Source organism: Ruditapes philippinarum, unplaced genomic scaffold (genome assembly GCF_026571515.1).
Source record: "Ruditapes philippinarum isolate M1 unplaced genomic scaffold, ASM2657151v2 ctg2063_1_1_1_1, whole genome shotgun sequence".
Classification (NCBI taxonomy): Eukaryota; Metazoa; Mollusca; class Bivalvia; order Venerida; family Veneridae; genus Ruditapes; species Ruditapes philippinarum.
The window spans coordinates 229304-252649 of NW_026853715.1; the positions used below are offsets into that span (position 1 = coordinate 229304).

General features: G+C 34.2%; 1 protein-coding gene across 1 annotated transcript; it reads right to left on the reverse strand.

Annotated features, from left to right (window-relative positions):
* Nucleotides 1-154: 154 nt before the first annotated feature.
* LOC132737632 (nuclear receptor subfamily 1 group D member 2-like) lies at nucleotides 155-20959 on the reverse strand. Its single transcript, XM_060724966.1, has 8 exons — nucleotides 20853-20959; nucleotides 17518-17667; nucleotides 6746-6884; nucleotides 5507-5934; nucleotides 3305-3381; nucleotides 2118-2242; nucleotides 1443-1661; nucleotides 155-447 (listed from the first exon to the last, which is right to left on the reverse strand). The coding sequence occupies exons 2-8, from the start codon at nucleotides 17653-17655 to the stop codon at nucleotides 203-205; spliced, it is 1371 nt and encodes a 456-aa protein (XP_060580949.1). The 5' UTR covers nucleotides 17656-17667; nucleotides 20853-20959; the 3' UTR covers nucleotides 155-202.
* Nucleotides 20960-23346: the final 2387 nt, after the last annotated feature.

Consider the following 23346-nt stretch of genomic DNA (forward strand, 5'->3'; position numbering starts at 1 on the left):
TGCGCATCCGCGCAGTCTGATCAGGATCCATGCTGTTCGCTGTCAGTTTCTCCACTTGTATTAGAGTTGGTAAGCGAACAGCATGGATCCTGATCAGACTGCGCGGAAGCGCAGGCTTGTCTGGATCCATGCTGGTCGCAAACGCACTATGTTGGTTTTGTCGTGACGCGGCTTAAAATACATGTATGCTTATTTTTAATGACTAGAAGCTGTTGAAGAATTCTTTCAGCAACGGGTACTTTTCAAATATTTCCCATTGGCAGACGACAGTTTTTACAATTTCCTTATACTTTTCCGTCATATCTCGAGCAGTCAATATAGCGTCTGTGATTTTACAAAATCTTTCATTGAACGATAAGCCATTTTTCTTGCAAAGGTAATGGAAACATTCGATCATTCGCCATTGCACTTGCTCAACGGCATCTCTTTTGACCAAGGTACACCGATCTACAAATCAAAATAAAGAGAATACGTGTGTTTTTACTAACTCTCTCCATATTTTGCTAGTGAAGATCAATACAACGTATAGCATTTGATTGTAATTAATAAGACATAACAAAAGAACCGGTTGTTGCCTAAACAATAATAAACGTGACACAGGTGATTATTTTCATTAGCAAGCTTGATTCAATGTGACACAAAAGCCAAATAAAAATATTTTCAGCCTCGATAGCCTTGACCTTTAACTGAAGTGGCCTTGACCTGGTACAGTGGCAGTTTCAGTTTAGCATATAACCTTGATGACGTGAACTACTGAGCTATGTCTTAATGGGTATAAGACATCACGCCTGACATTTGATTTCAAAGGTGACATTGACCTTGACCTGTTCACATATTATATGATAGGTTTAAATAAAATACAAGCATGCTGTCAAGGATTATCTAAAATGAAAGGACGATATGTTTAATGTGTTTAAAGTAGCCCACTTGTCGATTTCCTGTTTTTGCCGTGAAATTTATGACAACCCAGGATTTACCTTTACATCTCTAGCATCACGTTTTCAATTGAAATATCTAGAAGTGGAATTTAAATGATGAAAATTAATGCTTATATGTATGAATATAATTTATTTTGTTAATTAAGTTAAACATATTACTTTTAGCTTGATTGCAAAACAAATTATTGCAATTTATATTAATCATTTTTAAGTCCGCTTCCTGAAATCCATCAGAACTGGTGACATAAGGAAACATGGTCGTGACCCAAGCAGGAATCGGACCCATGATCCCTGGGTTGATAGGCAGACACCTCATCGAAATTAAAAGTCATGTTTAAAACGATACAATAATAAAATAGTTATTACATTGAAAATATATTTAAAATATATTATTATTATATGGTTTACCTACAAAGACCAAGGGGTGTAACCGCATTATTAAAATGATACCTAACTTGATTTATAAATAAATACATATAACCTGTACATGAGAAGATGTTATACCTGGGAATGTTAACACAATGGTCTTGAGCACAACCAGTTCCTCTTTGGACAGTTTTAATTTGTTAAACTTCTGGCTGGCCTTATAAACACTTTCCACATAGATATCTGTCCAAATTCTGGCAGCATCCTGGAAAGACATGTCGTATTCTCCAGTGAACACACCTAACTCCGTATCTATACATTGACAGTGACCCAAGATCCATAACTCCGCTGATCCTTCTGAAATTCGTGAATAACAGGATGATTAAAGATGCATTTGAGTCCAGTTTTGCAGCGTTTATTATAATCAATTTAACTTCACATACTGATATCACGTCAATAAATATTTGATTCAATAAAGATATAAGGCAAGAAATGAACTATATTCATGGATGAATGTCGAGTTCATGCATTTTTGGAAATGCTTATACATGTCCCCGAGTTATGTTTCTTCAAAGAAAGATATAACGAATTGAGCGACTCACACGAAACCTTGAAATTTCGGCAACCATGTATTTATATCATTATTACAGTTCATTTTTCGCACTTCTTTTTGTCAGTTCTTTGAAAAAAGTTTTTCTATGTGTTTTAATAATATTTGTTTTCCAGTTTAGCCAAACACATCTAGAATATTCTTAATAGTATAAACAATATATCATTGTCATGGTTACAAGTTATTTATTCATCTATACTCACCTTTAATGAGATTAATCTGGTCTTCCATATCCAAAGTTTTCCAACCAGGGATAGCTTTGATGAACGATATTGTGTTTCTAAATTCACTATCCATAAGTTCTGCTACTTTGTCCATCTGCTCGTCTCTGTGTTAAAAAGCAAGGGAGATTATCAGTGCTTACATGTGAGAAATTGTTTACAAAGTTTGTTAACGCAAGTGCCGTATCACTACCTGTCAACACCATACACAGAAATCACGTCTTATCATATATAAAACTGCTGAAATTCTAATGTTAAAGGAAGGACATGTCTACTGCACACAATTACCAAGGCAACCATTAAAAACAAAAAATGACAAGCAATACAAATAACAGAGATGTTTGTAAATGAATCTAGTGTACTTTCTGCAACCAAACAGAAAAATAGTGAATATCCTAAATGGGACTGTCCATCTTTCAATCTATTCTACTTTTAAGGAAATTTTCAAGATACGTACAGTCTAAAAACCGAATAGTGTAGACAATGATCAGAAGACATTAATGTTCCGGCTGTTCTTGGCCTGCATTGGAAACTTATTTAGAAATCACCGGCAGAGCAAAGATAAATGAAGGTGCATTTTGTTGTCGACGAGTGTTGATAACAATAATAAAGCTATGTTATAATATATTTTTCTATTTGTATATTAGTGATTTCACTCGTTTATATGCATAATAATTTACTTTGTAATCCAGGAGTTTGTATTTGAAATGATGTTCCCAGCTTCTTGTTCCGATATTCCATTACATGCCGAGTTTGTTGTTTAGTTTGATATTTAGATATAATATCAGCACCCAGTTGTTCCCACACAACAAATTAGCTAATGTATTTTACATTTGGCCTACCAGTTCTTTACTTTGTTTTGCACATTTATTACATTTGTGGATCATTTCGGAAAAGAATGATGAACTTCATCTAAAGACTTCAAATAAGAAAGAATCGTATGACAGGATCCCCGGTGATACATGCATATTAAACTCTGTGCTTCGGTATTCCCCGTGATTCTTCGTGTCTAATGAAGCCATCACTGTGACTTTGAACTGCAACCAAGCTTGTAAACGCTTAAATAAGCGATAATAAGTGTCAACAATTCTTAATGCGATAAAGATATTTTTACTAACGCAATATTTAAAAAGAATGCAACGCAAACATAGTGTCAGATACATAAATACCTTTTCGTCTCCAAATTGCTCTTTGGGGCATTTGAGCATTTAACTAGAGACCGTGGTGCCTCGCTTTGGATTCTGCGCTGAAATAACGAAAGAAAATTTCAATGAAACGTAATTCGTAGCGATCTATACTTTAAACATACCAGAATACGAATCATAAAGTTATATAATTGATTGTTTCTATAAAGAACAAGTAATCTGACTGCTATATTATAGTAATGGAAGGCCCATAATTCTGTATTGTTTTGTTTTAAACAAGGCATCCATGAAAACACCATTGTGAAACATGCTAGAAGTCAAGAATCCTGCTGTATCTGATACTTATGCTAGTGAGCAAAACATTCAGATTTTGTGTACAGTATTGGGGTACATTGTTGAGTTTAGTTACTATTTTCGTATGTAAGTACTCGGTGAATGTAAGTGAACTTTTCGTTTGTTTGTTTGTTGTTGTTGTTTTTTTTGGGGGAGGGGGGTCCTATGTTGTTGTTGTTGTTGTAACTAATTACAAATCCCGTTTTAATGTACGTCAATCCTAGAATTCCAAATTAATATGTTTTAAATCCTTAAACAACAGATTATGAATATTCACGTCAAGACTATGCTTGAGTTTTTGGTTTCAATCGCTTAAATTGCACAAAAAGAGTGTATACGATTATTGAAAAGGTCTTCTTAATGACTGATTGAACATTATAAACCAAGTTATGCTCTAATTCCAAAGTCGTAGGTTATGTAACGATTGTATCATATTTAGTATGGATCTTGTATCATATTAAGCGAATTTGCATCATATCTATAGAGGTAAACAAAGGTGACAAGAACATATTCGTATCATATTTTGAGATGTTGTGCTCTGCTTGAAGTTCATTTTTATCAAGTTTCACGTGGATCTGATTAAAACCAGGTTCTTAATAACGGTATGCCTAAAGATCTACATGCAAGAAATAACTTAAGTAGATCTAAACTGTAGTCATATTTCGTTTCATATAAAGTGTCAATAAAGACTCTACGAAAGTAATTCATCACTGATCACGACAAAAAAACTGGCCTTAAATAAAGCCAAACAATTTCTAAACAATTTCAAATCATTCCAAACACATTTGAAAATTGTTCCAAATGAAATAAAAAAAATAATCAAAACATCTAAGCCTAAACACCATTGAAGAAAGTGACAACGTTGGCGACGACAGCTCATCCCAAAGCCGTGATGAAAAAAGAGCCGCGTCACGACAAAAACAACATAGTTAGTTTGCGACCAGCATGGATCCAGACCAGCCTGCGCATCTGCGCAGTCTGATCAGGATCCATGCTGTTCGCTTACCAACTCTATTACAAGTGGAGAAACAGACACCGAACAGTATGGATCCTGATTAGCCTGCGCGGATGCGCAGGTTGGTCTGGATCCATGCTGGTTGCAAACCCATTATGTTGGTTTGGTCATGGCGTGGCTCAAAATACAATGTACATGTTCGTCTCTTGTGGAACATTGATGGAGTACAGACGAATCCTTGTCTGCTACTTACGATAGAAACAATTGTTGGCTTTATCTATGCAGTTACTAAACATAACACTAACTATAGGGTTAAAAATTACCCATAACAAGGCCTTTTCTAAACAAGCGTCTTAATAACTTTCATCAGTCAAACAATCATACACATACTGCTGATAGCATTAGTAATCATATTGTTGGCCTCAATACAATATTGAATGTAATGATAAACAAAGAAATTTAAACTGGATAAAAATAACTAAGATTATAAGAAAAATAAAAAGATTGTAAAAAACATAATACTTTTAGTGATTACGATGTTATTAGCGATTTATTACCGATTTTGCATTATTTTTCACCATACATGTATTTTTACTGCGTGACTAAGGCAGACGCAGTAAGGGCTACATTGGCATGTTTTGACATCTTTTTGGTAAATTACATGGGTTGTAAGTGCTGTTTAATTTGAAAATTATTTGTCTTGTTCACTTCTCAATATTTAAGTTTTTATATACAATTTCGAAATTTTCATGAAAATAAGCATGAACCTGGAGTCGTGTTGCTTTAAAAGATGAAAAGTTAGCGTAGATTCAAGACAGAGATTGTCATAAGGCATTTAGTTATCTTTAACTTCGTCTAAATATACCGATGTATCACTGTGTTCCTTAATCTTACATTTAACAATTTCTGTAACAATTAAAAATACTTAATTTACTTACATGGAATTCCTTTTGTCGTTTCTTCATGTGTATTTCGTCGAGGAAAGCGTCGAGATCTTCAATTAACATGTCTTGTGATTTGAGTAAACTCTGAATAATATTATAATTCTCACCATCTGTTTCAGACGCATTCATGGATATATCAAGCGTCTGATCGTTCCGACTTTTGTCTGATCGGTTGTATTCTGTCTTCTTTATATGAAAAGTTGAAAGATTTTTGTCCTCCGAAAGATTGTTTTCAACACATATGGATGAAGGGCTCGATGAAGAAGTGTTATTGTCACCGGTACATGTCGTTTCCGGTTGATGATTATGTGTTATTTCATTTTTGAGTGAAACATCTGTCGAGCTAATCTGGATGCCAACCATGTTCACTTCCGTTATGTATTGTGTCTTCTTCTCGTAAGAATAACGCCCTGTTTTTATTGCTTGGGAATAAGAAAACGTTATATTCATTAGCTTACGGGAAAATATATTGAAAGCTGCACGCCTCCAGATGAGCAAAACTATTTCGATAAAATCAAACCTGTAAAAAATGTACTAAAACTTTAGGAAAAACATAAAAATTCAAAATTCTGGTAATAATTTACATTTTATGAGCCATTAATGACCGATTTTTCAGTATTTATAACAGTTTTACTATATTTCTACTGCGTTACTAACGCAGTAAGGGCTATTCTGCATATTTTGACCTCTTTATGGTAATTTACATGGGTTGAAAGTGTCATTGATAATGTGTAGATTGCATTCTTTTGGTAACTCCGCAATATTATACTTTTAAATACATTTTCAAATTTTCATGAAAATTAGTATCAATCTGAAGGCGTGCTGCTTTGAAGGACCTTGTACATCTTTCAGTTTGGACAAAACATGCGCTGTTTTTGGCGTAAATTTCAAACTTTTTACCGACTGAATAGTAAACTGTGCCTAATAATAGCAGTATCATTTAAATTATCGTATACAATAACAACTTTATCAAATACAGTCTTCAAAAATATCCCAAAAAATATATAGATTTGTTACAATTGGCAAAGACTTTACAAACAGAATCTGTCACAATGATAGCCGCAACTTTTCGGACCTTTTGGTCAGTCTTACACAATAGGTATTATTTTGGTCTAACCTACGCTAAGAAGCTAAACATGTATAAAAATAGTAATAATATTAAAATATTTCTATATTTGTTCTGATTCTTTACCGATAGACATTATTGTATATTGCAAATTTATATTATATTACCTTCTTTTGACATTCCAACTTCCTGACATCTACGCAGACGACATGCAGGACAATTATTCCGTCTCCGGGGCTGAAGTAAGCAGTCATTATTTCCAGCACAAACATACTCTGGGCGGGAAAATGAACGCCGAAAGAATCCCTGTAACAAATTTGAGAGTGTACCAAATGTATTTAAGATGAATAATAATATCTGTCATATTTGGCGGTTCGGATCGGAATATCCGTCCCGAGGTGACCCGCCCATGACGTCATCCTAACCGTGCCATTGTACAGCACGCGACTCATCTGGAACCCCCCATGCCAGATGAAATTTCCGGCATGGATTAAACTCACGGAAACGCCAGTCTGATATGCAAGAAAATTAAATGCTGCTGAAAAAAAGCCATTCTGAAGGAATTTATAATGCCTCATTGAAAGCCATAAAAAATATATGTATAGCAGACGATAAAAGCAAATCAATCTGTTGATTGGCGTATATCTCCGAAAGGAATTCTTTGACTGTCTTAAAAGATGACTAATAACTTAGTTAATGAGAGCAAGTAAAAGAATATGTGCTTATACACGGTGATAGGGAGTTAACCACAACATTTCTGCGCAACTTCAAAATATCTTACTTCTAACCGAGACACTGTATCTTTCTGGACAAAATACTAACGGCCGGCTAAACGAATTGTAGGAAATAGCTGAAAATGCTAGACATTACAAAATGACTCCAACTTTTTAATTATTCCATCGAATTTTTTAAACAAATCATCGTAATGTAACACAACACAATTAGCAAAACATCACATATTTCGAAGAAATAGTGTTTACAAAAGGCCGTGTCGACCTCAACATGACTCGTACTTGTCAAAAAAACCTGCGCTATAACGACGATGTGTTTAAGATATGACCTGACGAGCCCATATAATTATATATTTGAGCCGTGTCATGACAAAACCAACATAATGGGTTTGCGACAAGCATGGATCCAGACCAGCCTGCGCATCCGCGCAGTCTGATCAGGATGTTATCAGTTTCTCTACTTGTAATAGGGTTTGTTTGTTTGTTTGTTTGTGTCATTTTACGCCTTTTTCCAACAGTATTTCAGTCATATAGGCGGGTAGTTTCCTAACCATCGTTCCTGGAGAGTTACACCAGTACTAGACTACCTTCCTCCGTGCTAAACTACCAAAGCATCTCCCGGGGATCCAACCCACGCCAGAGAGGTAAATGGATTAGAAGTCATCGACTCTAACCACTCGACCACGGAGGTGGTGCAATAGGGTTTGTAAGGGTGTGTAAGCGAACAGCATGGATCCTGATCAGACGGCGCGGATGCGCAGGCTGGTCTGGATCCATACTGGTCGCAAACTCATTGTGTTGGTTATGTCATGGCGCGGCTCATATAGAATGGTTAAGCCTAAAGTCAAGTTCCACACAAAAATGTGTGTTTCCATCGTATTTTTTTTTTTTTGGGGAATATATGGTGAAAAAAGTCCTACAGACACAAATATTTGAGCACTGCACAACACTGAATTCTAACACCGCATTTTTATTCCGTTAAACTGATAATTACTGGCATGGGTTTCTTTTTGCACCATACCTTATATGTTACTGTAGAAATATAGATCTATTATTTAATGAAATATTGTTACCTTTCTGTTTTATTAACAAAATAATATTTTCAGAAAGACTTGAATGTCGAATCTTTTCAAAAATACTAGTTAGATTAGTGCAATTGTCTCAATAGATTAGTAAGTCGACTTTTTTTCAAATTTATTCAACTACATATGGAAAGACCTTTCTTCGACCAATGTTACTGAAGAAAGAAAAAACAGCATAAATGCTGTGTTTTGCTGTGACCACATCTTATAATTGACAAAATTTTCTTGCATATCAGACTGGCGTTTCCGTTAGTTTTACCCATGCCGGAAATTTCATCTGGCATGGGGGGTTCCAGATGAGTCGCGTGCTATACAATGGCACGATAAAGATGACGTCATTTTACCGTTATGAATGATTTTGTAATTCATACGCTGTTGAATGAAAGTAGTTACGGTTGTAATGATATAAATTTTCATTGAAAATAAAGATAAAGAATTTAAAATATAATGGAATATGGTAGAATATGCAAGAAAAAATATCTGACATATGTTTGCGGTTCGGATCGGAATATCCGTCCCTCGGTCACCCGCCCATGGGCGGTAACTCGGCAAGCCTCGTTACCGCCCAATGGGCGGGGCACCTCGGGAAGGATATTCCGATCCGAATCGCAAAATATGACAGATATTATTAGTACGGTGCCTAAGTATACAGGTGGAAACATGAAAATGATAATTATATTGAATATACAAAAAAATCAAGCTATTAAAGTGGAGTAACTTGTTCAAACGATAATTATGTACATATTTATTTTGCGTGTCGATCAGTTCATCAATCATATGAACTAAACGGACTAGAAAGTCGTATTATTTCACAGACAAAGCAATATTTTTTAACAGTATGTCCCAACTGTTTTCACTATCTTGAATTAGTTAGTGAAGCATTTTGCATGTAGTAAAGAGTAATAAACTTTTAAATTAAATGACACGCGTTTATGTGTCACCAAGAAAACATGGCATGATTAGAATAAAAATAGAATATAACCACACAAGTTTAGACGTTCGTATAAGTTTGTTATTATGCCTTTGTTGAAAGTTCTGAATTTGTAAATACCTTTTCACGAATCGTTGAAAAGAGTTGTGATTTTAGCCGCGTCACGACAAAACCAACATGATAGGTTTGCGACCAGCATGGATCAAGACAAGCCTGCGCATCCGTGCAGTCTGATCAGGATCCATGCTGTTCTCTTACAAACCCTATAGCAAGTAGAGAATTTGATAGCGAACAGCATTGATCCTGATCAGACTGCGCGGATGCGCAGGCTGGTCTGGATCCATGCTGGTCGCAAACCCACTATGTTGGTTTTGTCGTGACGCGGATCATTTTGTTCTTGCTATTTCACTAGTAAATCGATGAGCCTACATATTTTTCATTAACACATTCACATTTTTTCAAGAAACTATATTGATTTTCTCCTAAATGTTGTCGTGCTCTGTTAATTTTATAAGTTAACTTCAACAAGTAATTGTAACAGTAAGTTAAAGGTGTATACATTGATTTGAAAAAAAATCTTTATTTATTCATGCAAAAGAATAGTCATATAAAAAAAGAAAATTCACCAAAATTTTGATATTTTTTGTTCTTATGTTACAAACAAAAATTAGTTATTTTTGTTTAGTGATTTTTTTCATGTATGAACATTATATTGCGTATATAGGAACAATAACAAAATAGGAACTATAATTCCTTGGGAATTCTTTTTTTGCGGACATGCTATTATAACAAGGCGACAGTGCGTTTACCACAACTTTTCCACGCAGCGTCAAAATATCATACTTCTTACCGAGACACCATAATTTTTCTATCATACAAAATGGATGTCAAGCCCTAAAATCGAGAAGGTAGTTTATTACTAAACTCCTGGATCAAGTTCCTGCAAGGTTTCGAATTTTCGACAGTAATTTAAACCAATGTGTTAATTTGAACTTTTCCTCAAAATGTCGAAATGTTCAAGTTTTCAACAGAAAACTTTTTCTACAATTTTTCGTGTTAAAATAACACCACAAAATCTAGAAAGTACATGCGTTATATTAAGATGACATGTTGGAAGTCCATTGCGACCACGGAATCCCGTTAAAAAATCCTGTATAAATCGGTGAAATATTCATGTTTTCTTATTGAGAATGCATTTTTGTTTCAGATCCTTTCAGATCCTGTAATAACCGAAAGTTAATACACAGGGGAGGGGGGGGAGCAACTTATTCTTCTGCAAATGAATGGAAAATGTCTTGGCTTATTGGTTAGATTTACTGTCAGTTTATAAAAGAAAAAAAATCTTGAAAACATAGAAGAAATCCGTTTATATATTAATTAAATGATCACTTCTTATTCATTCGACCATTTTCATAAAATGTTAGGACTAACGTGACTCTGGTGGCAAATGTATAATAATCTTATAAAGCGTTTTGGATTGACTGTTTTTGACGTGAACCATCTGCATGTAACATATTGATCTGCTATCATTTTCATATTTTAGACACATGCCGCCACATTGACGCAAGAACAGCGTACGTGATACCGTGGTTTTGATCAATTAGAAACAAAATGATCAAGTTAATGAAAGTTCATCCCTGCTCCAACCATTCACATTCCGTCACCTTATAACACCTATCTCCTGTTGCCACGACCTCGATCCTGACCTTGTTGACTTCGCCCTTGGATTCCCTGTCCTCTCTGTCCACAGCCTTGTCCTCAACCACCTCCACCATTAATGCTACCGTTTCCACGACTGTTTCCTCTAAAATTTGCCCACTGAGAACCAGTGTTCTGATTTGCACCATTATTGTGGTTTTTATTTATACTACTATGATTTGATGCACTGTTATGACTATTTTGGGTGCCACAAGCTTGATTAACATGATTTGCACCATTATTATGGGTGCCACTATTTTCATATATACACGCAACTCTATTTCCTCTAATAGACAGACGTCCTCCCTTGTTCATTGCATTTACGACAGAACGAAGATTTCCTGCATGTATTTTTTCTTCCTTTGACTGGTCCGGAGAGATAAATACATCTTTGTAAATTGTTTTAAAAAGTTTGGCTTTTGCCTTCAAAACCTTGTTTTTATCCCCCAGTGTTGCAATGACCACCCCTGGAACTAAAGCGTCTCTGTCTGGATTAGTGATTCTTCTTGCAGTCAACACCCTAACATCATTAACCATCAGATGACTTTTAATAATGTGGTTCAAATTTTCATCTAGATTTTTGAATTGGTTAAATTTATCATAATTATTTTATGCTAGAGTCTTAGAATGAATGACATTGACATTCGGCGTGAAATCTGTGATTAGTACGGGCGCGCTATGTCTATATGAATCATCTTGGGAAGTCATTAAAACTGTCACTCAAATATGTTATAATTATTTCATGTGACAAAAGAATATAGGCACAAATCCAAAATCCAAACTTAATCAAAACGTCGTTTTCAAATGGTATGTGTAACAAAGTGGCATGGTTCCATATAAATTGGTAGTCATTATAAATTCTATAAATTATTAGTTATTATAAATTCTATAAAAGAGTAGTTATATGGTAAACTGTTCTCCCAGACAAACTGTTATCAGCAAAACAAATGTTTAAGATGTAATCAATTTTTCAATCGGCTTCGGTCTGTAAAATGTTTTCTGGCCCTATAATTCTATGATGCCCTCAATCCTCTGTACTATCTCTTCATTATTTAGAGTTTCCTGATTTCTAAAAAAAAATCATTTGAATATTTAAGTTTAAGTGCAAAAAAGCGTCGATGAGTCAGCACACCATGCTGTAAATTTTGTTCAATTTTTGTTTGTTTTATTTTATGTTTTCAGCTAGAATAGCACGTCTGATTATACATGTTTACCAGACTCTGTGCGTGAGAGAACAACTTTATAGAGAAATTGTCAGATACAAATGTATTCTTGGATGAGAGAGTGTCAATGTTATGGAAACAAGTTAACTTTTGTCAACAAACAAGAGTACTTTAGTATCAAATCCACGTGTGAACAATTAACGAATCTCTAAATAGTTTATCATTATATTCTTAGATCATACATACATACGTGTGGTTAAATTTAAGATGTCGCAATAAGGAGAACCTGATCAGACTCTGCATAGGTTAGTCAGTTACACGATAGAATCGGGTTAAGGGTTAAGTAACAAGGGATATATGGGATCAATTATTCTACCAACATCTAAAAAGTCCATAATTGTGAATTTTAAAAACAAAACATGCTGTCGCACTAGGGCCGCGTTCCCGCGGCGTTCATGCGCAGCTGAGCGAAGAACGATCGCAAAACATCTCAAGTATACGTTGCAGGATTGCATATAAGAGTATCTGTACACTTAAACGAACCCTTGAAATGGGATCAATTTATTAATTCTTACGAATTTTGACCGAAAATTTACAATGGTGAAATTAAACGAATGGTTAACAGTGGGGAAATATTTATTACGAATGCTTCACGAGTTTGGACGAACTATTACCATTTAAAATGCGTGTAATCTTGCAAAAACTCGACGGTTTAGGAGCGGAAATATGCGATCTTAAACGAACCTTTTGAATACTTACGAAGTTGTTTAAAGCATTTGCCATTTCGACTGTATCACTATTACAGAAAAAGGGATGTTATTCTGAAGAAAATGTAAAAGTAGCAAATTTGCATAACAGGCCTTGTGGTGCATTAATTGTCCTTTGTATCTTAGTTTGGAGACCTTTCTGTTGAAAATGTGTCCGGGTTAAATCGTATACATATACATGCACAGTGCGTTAACTGGGGTGCGGTTATTAGTTACCCGCACTCCAGAGCATGCCCATTGATTGGCTCAATTTTGCTGGGGTTTACATATTGTGACGGCAGAGAAAGGGAAAGGGACAGAAATGTCATATTCAGATGTTCGTTCATTGGTTCATTTTTGCCGGGGTTTCATATTGTGACAACAGGGAATTGACTATGATACAAAAGAGAAAGAACACCAAAACACTCGGCAATCTGACTAATACTCGGGGGCTACGCCCCCTCGTACAAATCAGATAGCCTCGTGTTTCGGTGCTCTTTCTATTACATATTAAACCATATACCAGAAAACAGAAAGATTTATAAGATAAGTAAATATGTTGAAAAGAGCTATTAATGTATGACTTATGTTATTTCAAATTTAGTATAATCTTATGCTCCACACCAGTTTATATGTCCCAATATAGTATGTATTTTTTTCAGGAACAACTTTCTGATGTGCTTGTCAACACTTAGAAGTATAATAAGGCAAGTTCTGACTTGTTGTTGTGTAAGTTTGTCATAGCTTCTGACAGCAACATGTTTTTTCTCATGTTCATAGCAGCAAATGTAAGGTGCTAAGTGGCACTAAAAATAAGCAGAGGTTCATTCGAGTGCTTATATATTTTTCTAGTCCTTCCCAATACTTAAAGGGGCTTCAAGGAAGTTTTTTGCCATTATAGGACTAGAAATATTTTTTGTAGATAAATATACCATTTGATGTGGGTGTAGATATACAAGTATATAACTTGTGTGTAAAATTTAAGATCAATCGCTCAGTCCGTTTTCAAAAATAATTATTCCGATTGTAAATATGACTCAAAAATTGAAATGTGTTATAACGCTTTTAACTCAATCGGGCTAAGAATAGCAAAAAGTACGATTGTTTTATTTATTTCCGAGAATATGTCTTTATCAATTTTGCATATCTCTCTGTTTCATGCTTCCAAACTGATTTATGTAAAGACATTCCAGTTGTATGTTTTTAGGCTTTTGGACCTCAGTGCATTTCCTGTAAATCTGGAGTGAATAACATTTTTTTCTGTAGGCATAAAAACCAAACATTCTACAGTTACATTAACCCTTTAAACAGTATTGTAGTAAAACTCATCAAATATCGTTCATACATTATCAATGAAGACTATAATTTGCCCGTGTACGAGTATTGTTTGATTTTATTAACCTGTCAGATAAAGCCCGTCTCACACAAAACACGGTTGGACACACGATTCACGGTATACTCGGTTATACACGGGTTGACTGGTACGAGTTTTGAGCTCCAACCGTGCTTGTGGTTTAGTTGGCACGAATTAGACTCGAATATAACACGAGTATGTACGAATTGAGCACGGATATACTCGGTCAAACAAGGTTTGAACACGATTTGCATACGAATACATACGACTGTTGAACGGTTCCAAGTACGGTCTAGTACGGTCTGGTACGATAAAACACGACTTTTACTCGATTTACTCGACTTTCACAGGGTTTACATAGGGTCCCGCCGACTTCTGTTCGAGTTAGGCTCGAAATATCACACATTTGTGTATGTTTTGATATTGTTTAACCCATTTTGATGACTTGGCTTCATTAATTTTCGAAATTTCATCGAAGAACACTTATATATAGATCAATATAATACTGCACGTTTGTAAAGTCGCTTTTCATTGGATAATCGTGACGTTTATATATTTTTATACACACGGCTGTTGTCGATTTATAAAGAAATCTCGCTTTATTCCTCTAAAAATGATGCCTAGCGGCTCGGGTTATATTTAGAAACAGCCGTTTATATAAGGCCATATAACCTGTCAAAAATCTTTATGACTAATATTAACACCAATAAATGAAGAAAAAATGAAGCAATGTAAAATGAATGTGTCTTTTTTCTGTTGTGTAGCGGTTGCTTGAGGGTGGCCCGAGTGTAACTCGGAAAACGCTACGGTACGTTCGGTTGTATGTACGGTTTACACGGGTGGCCAACCGTGTAAGCCGTGTGTCCTGTGTGAGATGGGCTTTACATACTGGTCATATGGCCAATCCACACAATATATAGAGGATATTCAAGTTTGTTTTTTTCTTTAAATACAGGATTTATCTTCATCGAGTGGTATGAACAGAAATATTTCAAGGGTGGCGGTAGCCACGAGTGAAATATCAAAATTTTCATACCACAAGATAAATCCTGTAATTACAGTATAGAAAAAAAACTTGAATTTTCTGTTTATTATGTACATTTTCCTCTTCTTTTTTTGACATAACAATTTGAAAGACTTTCCCTTAAATTTTGTGTCCTAGCAGAATTGAGATAAAAAAAAGTAGTCTGCCAAGACACCAGTGAATGTTCGGAAAATATGTTTCACTGCAGTGAAAAATATTTTTTTACAGTGAAAATACGGAAAATGAAAATATGCATTTTATTGCATCAATATTTCTGAATATTTCATTTATAAGTGTATTATAAATAAGGCCCCCATGCACGATTACAGGTTTAAACGGATTCGTTTCGATTTTCATTAGTGAACGTTTACGATATTTTCAACCGTTTAATCGAAATGACCATATTGTCTTTTAAACTTTCTTAATCATTGCCTATTATCATTGATTTTATCAATTCTAGTGGTTTATTCCAAAGTAAAAAAAAAACAAAAAATGGATGTGTACAACCCTCCACACAGCATTTCGGCGCAAAAATTGCTCATGACATAAATAAAAGATACACAAAAAAAATATGTGCTGACTCAATCGTGATGAGCCCTGGACATTCTTTATTTGTACATGTATTAAAAATAGAAAGTAAGTCATCATTTGGCGACATAAATATATGGTGTATAAAGTACCTAGAGGTATTTCGGTTCTTAGCAATCGTGTAAACGTTTACAAAAAAAATGTAAACGTGGGAGCCTTAATTATAAACCAATCTTCGATGTGAGATGTACGCAGTAAGATGTGATTTAATTTGTGTCTATTATAGATTATACCCAGCGTTGTAGCGCAATAGGGTAAACTACTTAAACTACAAGGACAGGACCGAAGTGAGACCGATTATTTAAATAAATGCTAAAATATATTTATAACTGACAAGTCAATAAAATCAGACTATCCATACCCCTACTAAACGCTTGCTCTTTCACATTTGGTGATCTGTTTAAATTGAAGCCTTCGACACTTCTCGACCAAAACAAAGCTGGAAAGGGTAAACACTGTTTAAAAATCCGTTTTTAAAGAATATGCATATTTTTTCGAAAAATCGAAGAATGCCTTGCCACGTAGAATATTTATTTCATCACTTTTGGATGCAATTTCGAAACGAAGCAGCCAAAATGACGTTGCTAGATTTTTTACCAAATGTACACTTGTTTGTTTTCTTTTATATAGACATATCTTTAGGGATTTTAGGTATAGATAGGCCAAAATTAATTGAGGTAGGTTCAAAAATATTTATTGACATATACCACATTATCGAGTCTTATTGAATGGTCGTGTTGGCCCTATCACATATGCGACGGCTTTTTCACGATGCCGATGGCGCCAGCACCTTGTCGATGGCTCGATCACATCTGAATAAATGGTAGCATTTTAGTTTTTAACAAAGCTTCTTAAATTATTCTTGTGTTGAGCCAAAGGGGAGGTTGGAACAATGTTACCTGACGATTAAGTTGATAAACATTAACTTCATGCAAGAGTAATCACTACATATATGTGAGTTGATATTTGTTTGAATTTCTAGCAATGTCATTTTGGGGGATTTCATATCGAAACTGCATCCCAAGTGATGAGATAAAATGTTCTACGAGGCAAAGCATACTTCGATTTTTGAAAAACAAGCATATTCTTTAAAATGAATATTTTTTGAAACTTTGTTTATCTCAGTCACCTTTGTTTTGGCGGAGGGCTCTCATCAAAATGTGAAAGAGCCACCGTTTAGTAGGGGTGGTTCCTTATGAACGCAGAGGAACGCGCTGAAAGCTCCGTGACGCCGCCGAGATATATTCATGTAATGAAAATTATCAGACGTGGAAACAGGGTATAAAGTGTGACAGGGGATTTAATTAAAGGAAAAGGTGGTCACAAGGATATGAAAATAATGTGGAACATTTTGTACATGATACTTGTTAGTTCCTAAATATTATTAGATTGCCATAAAAAATCATCAATATTTCCATGGTCATTGATCGGACAAACCTCACTGGGTCAGTGAGCTTGTGTAAATAATTTGAATAATTTTGCTTATGAGCTGGCAAGTTGGAAACAAGATAGGACTTTCTCACAAGAAATATTTCCAACTGTCATTTTTCCCAAGAGTGCATACGAGCATGCACTTTTAAAAAAAAAAATTAAGCTTTATTGTATATATATGTAATACAAACCTTGCAGGCTTCACACGTGTTTACGCCATAATGAAATCCCGAAGCTTTCCCGCCGCATACACGACATGGTGGTAGTAAGGGCGGCCTTGAACCAACTGTTTCCTTTTTATCCACACAAGTGACGTCATGGCAATCCATAATGTAATTTCACTTGAAAAGAATATTTAATTTTTAATTCATCTCACTATTTGTCAAATATATTGTTACTGTGATTTTATTAAAAAAAACAAAAACAGACAAAAAATCTGTTTCGCTACACTTTAAAACACGTCTATATAATGTATGGCTGCTCTGTCAGAGGACATATTTTATATGACTGATATTCGCGATTATTTTAGCAGCAATTAACAGCCGATATCTATGATAAATGTCATTTTTCATAAGATGACATACGCCTTGAACGAAAGAGCAATCGCAACTTTTCGGCCCTTTCCGTCAGTCTTCGGAAGTGGACCTCGAACACATTAGTATGAATGAATACACAGAACGGATAAGGTATTTCTTTCTAACATAGTTATTACGCCAAGGAACTAAACATGTAAACAAATATGAAAATTAATGCTAAGAGTTGTTTGCAAATTGTTTTTTTTTCCAATATATCAAGTAAAAGTCCACAATGAATTAGTAAATTCATAGATATACAAATTATTATGGTTGCAGAAACCGAACGTACAAAATGCAAAAACGTGCATCAGTGGGCATATTTAAATTAAAAATGGTTTTCAGACATACTTTCAATCATGATTGTATGGAAACAGATTTTATTTTCCTTTGGATGTTAAAAATATACATTCGTTTTGCATTAACGATAATGTCTGTTTCTGATTTCATCTGAAACCACATGGTCCTTATTAACTCCGAGGTTATTATGAATAATAGACGTGCCAATTGTCTGAAACCGTACAGCATGCTATTTTGGTGTCATTAAGAAATTTTTCTCAAAACGATTTTGTCATTGCCAAATTGGCCGTGTAGTCAACAACTTCCCGGCAAATGACTGACAAAATTCTGTATCAGTGATTAATCATCACATTTATAAAGCGCTTCCTTTCAATGAAATATCACAAGTTTGTATTTCTTTGAATACTGTGTACCTATGTCATACACCACTTTTTTCAACGTCTTTTGCCGACCAATGAAATCGCTTCAATTAAAAAAATGCTCTTCTTAAAATTGTATAGACAGGCAAATTTTGTCACTTATTTATTAAAGGGTATAAATCTATATCTTATGAAATATTTAAATGAACAGTAGAATTATATGGTTGACTCCCTCAAAAGTTGTAACATAGAATATCTTAGTTATTTAAAACACATGATTTATGTACATAAACAGAATAAAATGTTCCGGAACAAAATATTATTTGTTATTAATTTTAAGTAGGGTTTTATCCGTTTAGCATGCGCTATTCGCTTTTAAGCAAGGCAATAATTTACCACAAGTATTTTGGAAGTATACTTTTTTAAAATTCAAACAATAATTTTTGCATCAGATATATAGCTTTATACACTTAAATAATTAAGAGTTAATTACATGTACACATGCACATGAAGGGTAAAGTTTCAACCCTCTGCTTACTGTTTAATGGTTATTTCAGCATATTTCACATATACAGTGATGTTGATCATTATTCCTGTAAAGTTGGTTGATTCTTACTCAAGCACTCGAGGAACAATTAACACAACATAATGGAACTGTTTTCACTAAGTCAAAGGCAATAAATATGACAAAACAGAATAAATCCACAAGTGAAACCCCAGGTGCACTACTACACATACTGAGCAACTTTCCTGTAAAGTATCATGACACTAGATCAAATACGTTTTGAGTAACGTGCGACACAAGTTGAAAATCGTAAATTTTTACTAAGTCAAGGACAATAACTCTAAAAATACTAAATAGAACCACACAAAAATACCCAGGTGCACTACTACACATGCTGTTCAACATTCCTGTAAAGTTTCATGACACTAAGTCAAGCACTTTTTGAGTTACGTGCGACACAAGTTGAAAATTGTAAATTTTTACTAAGTCAGGGGAAATAACTCTAAAAATACTAAATCCACACGAAATACCCAGGTGCATAACTACACATGCTGATCAACATTTGTATAAAGTTTCATGACACTAGATCAAATACGTTTTGAGTTGCGTGCGACACAAGTTGAAAATTGTACATTTTTACTAAGTCTAACTATAAAAAATACTGAATATATCCACACAAAAATACGCAGGTGCACAACTACACATGCTGATCAACATTCATGACTCTACGTCAAATACTGTTTGAGTAACGTGCGACACAAATTGAAAAAATTGTAATATTTTACTAAATCAAGGGCAATAACTCTAAAAATACTGAATATATCCGCACGAAAATACCCAGGTGCACAACTACACATGCTGATCAACATTCCTGTAGAGTTTCATGACTAAGTCAAATACTTTTTGAGCTACGTGCGACACAAAAGAGAACGGACGGACGGACGGACAGACAGATGTAGGACAAGGGTAAATCTAATTGACCCCCCCCCCCCTAAAATGGGGGCAAAAAAGACTATCGTTAAAGTTTCCGGTCCTCAATGGCATCGGCAACGTCAAAGACAACATGACTATAACATTTAACGTTCTGTCTCTTTTTTTTTCTTAAAAAAGTCAAGCTTACAGTTTTTATCTGCTGAGTTGCGTATGTATAAAATAGGTTCAATGATCTCAGTTTTTATTAGCCTTGAAATAGAAGGAAGAAAGTCAAACATCTTTTAATTCAAACAATAAAACTAGAAACTATTTGAGTATATCGTGTGACAGTATATTAGTTCACGTGTTAATTTACATCAAGTGTCACGTTACTTCTCTAAAAGTAATGATGGTATTACAGTTTTCAGAATCATAGAATATATTAAAATAAACATTTGTAGTAAAAAATGTGGGTCACCGATCTCGTTCAAACTTGTTTAGGTATCTGTCCTTGATCTCAATTTCATATGGAATACCATAACTCGTGATCACGACATAGTATCTCGTGCGCACGAGATAAATAAAAACGCACACATGTCGCCTTTGTGCCAACGTACATAAAACATTTTTGTTTCCTTTTTCAGATATAGAAGAGACTGAAATGTGTTCGCAAAATGATCTTCTTTGTTAAAGGAATTGAAAATCCATATTTTTTCACAAAATGTTTCTGTTGACCAAAAATGTAAGACAATGTTAAGTTTAAATAAATTCAATGAAAGAATTCATTCCGTTTCGTATAAAATTTGTAGCGAACATCTGCAAATAACTATACCAAACTAAAATAGTACAAAAAACACAACACACAAAGCAATATTTACCTGTATTGTACATGTAATCCCGTTATTCTATTGTTGGAAGCCAATAAATCCCTATTCACCGTGTTTGCATTAAATAAATACAGTACTAACAAGTCGACACGGTTCCTATGGAGCAAAATTGATTTATAGGTTATTATTTATATACCTACGGAACATATATGCTTAATATGCTGTAAGCTTTTCAGATCTATAAAAGCCTATAATTAATATTTCTACTCTCTTTCTGTAACGTTAGTACGTGTAGAATTATGGGTGTGGTTAGTGGGAAGAAAATTTTAGAGGTGGGGTTATTCGGAACATTTTTCGCTTATAGTCCTTATTTAAAGTAGTACTGAGATTGTGTTAAGTGTATGTACAACGAAGGGTAATGTAAGTGAATGTAAAATTAAAGATGGAATTAGTGGATGTAAAATTAAGGGTGGGATTAGTGGCTGTAAAATTAAGGGTGGTAATCGTGGATGTAAAATTAAGAGTGGGATTAGTGGATGTAAAATTAAGGGTGGTTTTCGTGGATGTAAAATTAAGGGTAGAATGACTGGATGTATAATTAAGGATGGAATTCGTGGATGTCAAATTAAGGGTAGGATTCGTGGATGTAAAATTAAGGATGGAATTCGTGAATGTAAAATTAAGGCTGGTATTCGTGGAGGTAAAATTAAGGGTTGGATTCGTTGATGTAAAATGAAGGGTGAGATTCACGGATGTTAAATTATTGGTGGGGTTCGTGGTTGTAAAATTAAGGGTAGGATTCGTGGATGTTAAATTAAGGGGCTCCTTGGATGTAAAATTAAGGTAGGACTTCTTGGATGTAAAATTGATTAAGGGTGGCCTCTTGGATGTAAAATCAAGGGTGGCATTCGTGGATGCAAAAATATTGGTGGGATTCTTGGATGTAAAAGTAAAGGTGGCATTCCCAAATTAGTATCGGGGTGATTTTCTAACTCAATATACTAATTTGCTACTACAAAATTAATGTACTCATAATGTACTTATAAACAGCATTAAAGACACGACACTTAAATAAGTGGTCAGAAAATTATGGGAGTTCAGGTTAAGGTCCACTTTATCGAATGCAATCTGTATTTACGTGTATAAATGTCCTAAATTTTGACTGACCTCGATTTTAATCTCTGTAAAATTATGTCATACTACAATGATGTAAGTTCTGTGACATTTTTCTAATCTCCAATACCGCTTTTAATACTGTAGTATAGGTTTTAGTAAAACATTGGTGATTATTAAACCAAAGTTGTTTTTAGTGTTTACTATAATAATTGATACGCTTACATGTACAATGATCTAAAAATATACATGTATATTGGTTTGCAATTTAACCTTTAGCCTAAGGGGGAAGTGGGGAAACTTAATACTGGATATATACATGACCAAAACCAGCCGTTGATCATGGACGGCACTGTTTGCTTTTCAGTCAGTACTTACTTTGAAAAGGTCGCTAATAATTTAAATGGTTTTGATGGACAAGTCCATTTAAGATATTTAGCGTGGCAAAATTGTACGATATGTACACAATGCTAATAAAAGTAATCTCTATTTTACAAATTCAATTACTATTTACTTTTGACTCATCAATATTCCAATTTAAACTTGTTTTCAGATCTTAGTCTACTTAAATTTGGGTCTCTGATATGCTCTCGTATGCTACGCGTGAACAGTAGAATAATTATCTCAAATATAATCTCTTAAGCATATGGAATCTAAGAGAAATTTTAATAAAGAATTTGTTAAATGAAAAATATACTTGCTTTCTAAAACTTTATCGACAGTGTATATGCATTCTTTTTTCAATATCACTGATAATTTCTATAATTCATAAGTTGAGAAAGCATGAAATAAACATATAATTAACAATGTTTCAATTTTAAACCTATATTAAATTCCGTATACATAATTGTACCTCCTTTTTTAAAGATTCTGTGGTATCAATTGTTCGTTTCCTTATTTCTTTGATAATTTGTTACCTTGACAAGTCAATGTTTATACCGCAGAGTAGTTTGAAAAGAGAAAAATGTAAGTATACATCGATTGAGAAATTCCTGTTCCTTGAACGTTTTAAGAAAAATAAGAATAAAAATCTAAAGAGTCTTGTTTCAAGTAATCGATTTAAGAATTCGGAACATATCGACGACTGTAGATAATAATCTCTGAAATAATACAGATTAAAAATAGTTCCATCACGTGACTTTTGAAGTGAACAAAGAGAGAAGGAAGGAATAACAAACATACCTATTTCACATGTTTTTACTTGTTAGACGCTAATAAGAGAAAATTAAACAGCTCAAAAGTCGCCGTAGGATCGAATGTTTAAAATAGAGCAAATGCCAATGCAAAATAAAGTCTATTTTAGTACATGTAATATGAGAATTGAAAAAATATGCCTGACATGCCCTTTGACATACATTTGTAACTAAATCTGAAATATAATAAACAACACATATCCTACACTTTCATAAAAACACAATACTTAGTATATAAT